Raw genomic sequence first — 4,747 nt, forward strand, 5'->3', positions numbered from 1 at the left:
CTTGGGGGGTCCCCTCATTTTTCAAAAATTTTTTGAACATATAAAGACCCTTAAAAAAAGCAACAAAATAATACAAAATTTTAAAAAAAAAAAAACCAAAAAAAATTAGGACAAAAATCCCCCCGTGAAATTTCCCCTTTAAAAATATATGCATTTTAGGGTTTTTAAAAAAATTTTTTTGGGTTGGGTTTGAAATATCCCTAAAATTTTTTAAAAAAAACTTTTTTTTTATATTTTTGGAAAATTTTTTTTTAAAACTAACAAAATTAAAAAAATTGTAATGGTTTTTAATTAAAAAAAGGGGAATCCCCGTTTTTAAAGGGTTTTTGTTAAACCGGTTTTTTCAAAGATAGAACAAGGTAGTCATAATGATTGTAAGTGAGAAATCCTTATTCTTGTACATTTGTACTAAAGCTAACCTGAAACCCGAACATTCTAAAAATATCCTGCTACTTTACAAACCATAGAATTTAATACATTTTTAGAAACATCTATGTAACAGCTATAGGTTAAGGTCACTCAATGCCCGATTTCACCGTAACATGACTGCCATATTTACGGCTTTTGTCGTTTAAATAAATAGCGCGTTTCTGTTAAAAAAATGTGAGAAAAGAAACAATAGGCTTACAGCGATTCCAGCACAGAAAAAGAGAAACAACGACTTTGGCATAATATTAATCTTTTGAAACTGACAGCAAGTCATTTAACAAGACGTGCGTTGCAAATGAATGTGTATTTCAGGAATGCCACATTAATGGTAGGAATAATTTTCTGAATTACAAAGCAGCTTGTATCAGGTTGCTGATCAGCAAATTAGCATTGTTTTAGTTTAGTTATTTAAAGAAAATCATAACCATTCGATAAAGTGTTGTTTTCGTATTAATGACCACAATCAAACTCTTATTCAAGGGACAAAAACACCTATAAAACTATCGGATAAAGCTACACAAATAATGTCGAATCTCTCCATAACCAGTCATGCTCCTAAAATTGCTGTCTGCTTTAATGACAAAAAATGGAGCCTGGCAGAGTTGCTCGCGGTCTGGTCTGGTATATGTATCAAGCTCGTTGCAAAAATAGTACGGTCGTTCATATCAAGCTGAAAGCTTTAACACTCTCAACATCAAACTTACTTAATGAGATGTTTAATTTATGGTAATGTCATTTTGATTATTTCCCATTATGCAATAGTATCATGATATGAATAATGTGAAACGGAGACCATTCAATTAATGTTAGTAATTAAGTATGTATAACTTTCTTATTGTAGCATTTCTTTCTATTGTTTTTATATGCATGCACGCATGACTTTTATGTCTTGCGTTAGCACGCTTAATTTTAGATGGTCATTAATAAAATTTCAACACGGTAATCAGTGTAACTAAACATTCATTACAAGTTTATTCATGCACATGAATGTTAATAAATTACATAGATATAAAAGCTTGCATTACCTAGATGTATGTTCAATGTACTTTTAAAACATTTTTAACTAATAATGCATATATATTTATCAATGAATTTTATTTTCTTTGTATCCGATGATCGTCATTCATTTTCTTTTCTTATTTGTCGATTTGTCACTTCGGTTACTGCTCATTTAAATTAAACTTGAGTCTCACTGTTCAAATTAAGTCAAGTCAGTTAAATATTTATTAGCTTTTTTGCCAAAAAATCATTTTGCGGCTAGATTAACAACAGTTAAAACTTTTTAAAATGTATGACAATTTATAATTTATGTGGCTTTTTTTTTATTTGTTTGTTTTAACAAACTTTTTAAAATATTTTTAAATCAAAGCTGTCATAAATAAACAAATAACCATATAAGCTATCGATATGTTTCGCATACTTATACTTCTTACACGCCAAAGGTGATGTTCATTAAAATTTTGAATCTTTCTCCCCACAGGGCTCTTCTTTCACTTTTTGCGGGTGAATTTTGTCATTCAAATTTGAATCCCTCGTTTCCGGTAAGAACTGTTGTGAGATAAGACACAGTATCGCTATTCCACCACAAACGAAGTACAACAATCCTGGCACATACATGTTCTTCATGAAAGCAAAAAGAAACATCTTATACAGTTGAGATAAGGTAACTTTATATGACATGTTCTATTACTAATATTAGAAAGGAAAAGTAAATAAAAAATACAACAAACAATCCTGGTGCATGCAAGTTCTTTGCTACGTATGTGATTCTGACATGCACGTTATGGAATGGCATGAAATAGTCAAATTGAAGTCGGTGCTAACGGCCGTGGACGTTGACATACAGTTGTCATTGTCGTCCACGAACAGGCAAGCAATGGTAGAAAAAAGTAAATTGTGTAAAAACAACATATTGGACTTTTACTTAAATCTTACCAAGTAAACAAATTGTGGACCTAATGCTGCACCTAATCCGTCGATGACACTTAATGATCCAAAACCAATATTTCTGAAATTTTCAAAAGAGCATTTTTCTTTGAACAGTCATTTAATTTTATCATAACTATAAAAATATTTCTTGCAGTCAACATTATTCTTTGAAGAGTCATTTAATTCTATCAGAACTATCAACTTTAAGATCAAAGATGTTATATTTTCGATCCTTGAAGATCGTTCAGCACGACTTAATTGTTGTGTTTACATGTTATGTGGTATTTAAGTTTCTTCTATTTGGCGTTTTTCAACTTGGGTGGTTCCAGTATTCCTACTCGAATACTGTCTAATCACCCTGAAGATATGTTGCCTGCTTTTTAAATTGTCTTTTGATGTCTTATCTGTGATATGCATGACTTATAACTTCAGACCCCCTTTCAAAATTCCATTTTATTTATTTCCGCCCATTGTTTTCTCGTTTAGGGCACAAGCATTTTTTTAATTGGGGGCCATACGCCGCTTTTCATGGAATGGCACTACTGTGTCACATTTAAGGCTCTATGATAACCGCCGCATCTGCGGATGTTTCTGAATTCAAAATTTTACCATTTTTCGTGTTTAAATGTTGAATTCTGCTAAAGCCGGTGCTAGGGGCGTGGACGGTAACTTGCACTTTCCAGTACCGTCCATGAACAGAATTGATAACTTAAATGCATCGTAAAGTTATACTATGTATATTACTGTTTTGTCCTAAGGTCAACTTTTCTTTAATTCTTCATTTTGGATTACCTTATAACAGTAGGATAAACTTCTATCGTCATAGTTTGAATTGGACCCGAAGCCATTTGGTCTGTCATACATGCAAGTACAGCAAACGCAGTAGTTAAAACGTCACGATGTGGTGTATCTTATAAAAGAATATCGTTCATTATTTTAATAAATTCAAGACACCAAAGTCTGCAGTTAAAGTGTATTGAAGAGATACTAAACATGTTTTTAATTAAACAACAACTCTATTTATTAGCATATTAAAAGCAAACATTGGTTAATATCGTTGTCAAACTTCGGAATTATTTTATTCAAAATTATAAGACAATGTCTAAAAAGAAAATCCTTTGAGAGAAATTAAAGGAAACCAAAAATGAAACAAAGAATAAGTTACAGGTTCCATGACAAAATGTAAATAAAGCCTCCAAAAGATTCATTGAGAAAGTACATATCTGTCAACATGATACTGTTGCAGTGAATATACATTTATGAAATATACGCGATAACTTGTAAACGGTATGCTTTGTTGACACAAAATATCTAAAATATGACTCATGTTTATTTACCAAAAGCTTGTGCTGTTCCGGCTACAAAACCACCAATTATGATGCCAGTAAAGCAAATCATGGAAGCAATCTTTTTCCCGAATCTAAAATTTATATTTTGACCCATGAATTTTATTCTTTATTGTTATATTCGGCTTGATTAAACATTATGTGCGTTGGGAATAACAAACTCAATAATTATGTCAATATAAAAAAACAATCTTTATTTAGATTTTCAATTAACATTATAATTTTATACAATCGCATAAAATTATATTACAATTACAGAAATAGTAAGAATACAAGAAGGGCCATGGTCGTGATGTGGTGCATTGATCATTTCTGCTTTCCGTGCCTAAAGATTTGATACATCTATATATTTATTAAAGTGATATTGGTATCGGAAAATACATTTTTTTTCCAAAATCTCAATACATTCTATTGATTGCTGCTTTTTACTCAAATGTCCCTCAAACAAAACAATCCCCTCACCTATTAGTCATATAAACAGAGATCAGTTTTGCTGGTATGCCAGCAACACCAAATATGAATAAATTCAGGTAGATATTTCCCTTTAGAGCCTGGATTCCAAAACTAACACCATAGTAAATAAGACTGGTAGAAAACCTGTATGAAAACAAATTCTCGATTAAGCTACAGAGTCCTTTAAAATCGTAAGAAAGGTGCTACACACTTACATTATTGGTCATCTTACATTTAAAATCACAGGCGACACTTCACAACAATGGAGAATAAAACACCCGACATCATTATAATAATTAATATCTTTTACTTCATATATGAATTCATTAATGTAAGTCAGCAATTAAAATATTTAATTTTCAAGGTTTACTTTGCTTACTTATGAGATGCTTTATAACTTAATAACTGTTTAACAGCATTCATATGTATGCAAAAGGTATGAGAATAAAAATAAACACGTTAAAACACAGCTGTGGCTGTAACAGATTAAAGGAAAAAGTGTCGTATTTTGTGCTATTTATCTCGAGCTGAGCGATAAGCGTTGCATGAATCATTTGCAAAAAATAGAATAACTATTTAGGTATATGATC

The 4,747-nt window shown here is 31.1% G+C and overlaps 1 protein-coding gene across 2 annotated transcripts; it reads right to left on the reverse strand.

The window, feature by feature from the left end:
• Nucleotides 1-1,058: 1,058 nt before the first annotated feature.
• Nucleotides 1,059-4,516, reverse strand: LOC132726703 (organic cation/carnitine transporter 2-like). 2 transcript variants are annotated; one of them, XM_060712061.1, is made up of 5 exons: nucleotides 4,167-4,516; nucleotides 3,696-3,778; nucleotides 3,151-3,211; nucleotides 2,365-2,437; nucleotides 1,059-2,049 (listed from the first exon to the last, which is right to left on the reverse strand). In XM_060712061.1, the coding sequence occupies exons 1-5, from the start codon at nucleotides 4,175-4,177 to the stop codon at nucleotides 1,882-1,884; spliced, it is 396 nt and encodes a 131-aa protein (XP_060568044.1). In that variant the 5' UTR covers nucleotides 4,178-4,516; the 3' UTR covers nucleotides 1,059-1,881. The 2 variants fall into 2 exon arrangements, with proteins under 2 accessions (XP_060568044.1, XP_060568043.1); XM_060712060.1 differs by having other exon boundaries at nucleotides 1,068-2,049; nucleotides 3,151-3,268; nucleotides 4,167-4,511.
• Nucleotides 4,517-4,747: the final 231 nt, after the last annotated feature.

The sequence above is a fragment of the Ruditapes philippinarum genome, unplaced genomic scaffold (genome assembly GCF_026571515.1).
Source record: "Ruditapes philippinarum isolate M1 unplaced genomic scaffold, ASM2657151v2 ctg10056_1_1_1_1, whole genome shotgun sequence".
NCBI classification, from domain to species: domain Eukaryota; kingdom Metazoa; phylum Mollusca; class Bivalvia; order Venerida; family Veneridae; genus Ruditapes; species Ruditapes philippinarum.

What these genes read in the sequence shown, in the direction of transcription:
- LOC132726703 (XM_060712060.1), bottom strand. An exon ending in CGGAACAGCACAAGCTTTTG is followed by an intron (nt 3,269 to 3,695) that starts GTAAATAAACAT and finishes TTCTTTTATAAG; the next exon opens with ATACACCACATCGTGACGTT. An exon ending in GTCCACAATTTGTTTACTTG is followed by an intron (nt 2,050 to 2,364) that starts GTAAGATTTAAG and finishes GCTTTCATGAAG; the next exon opens with AACATGTATGTGCCAGGATT.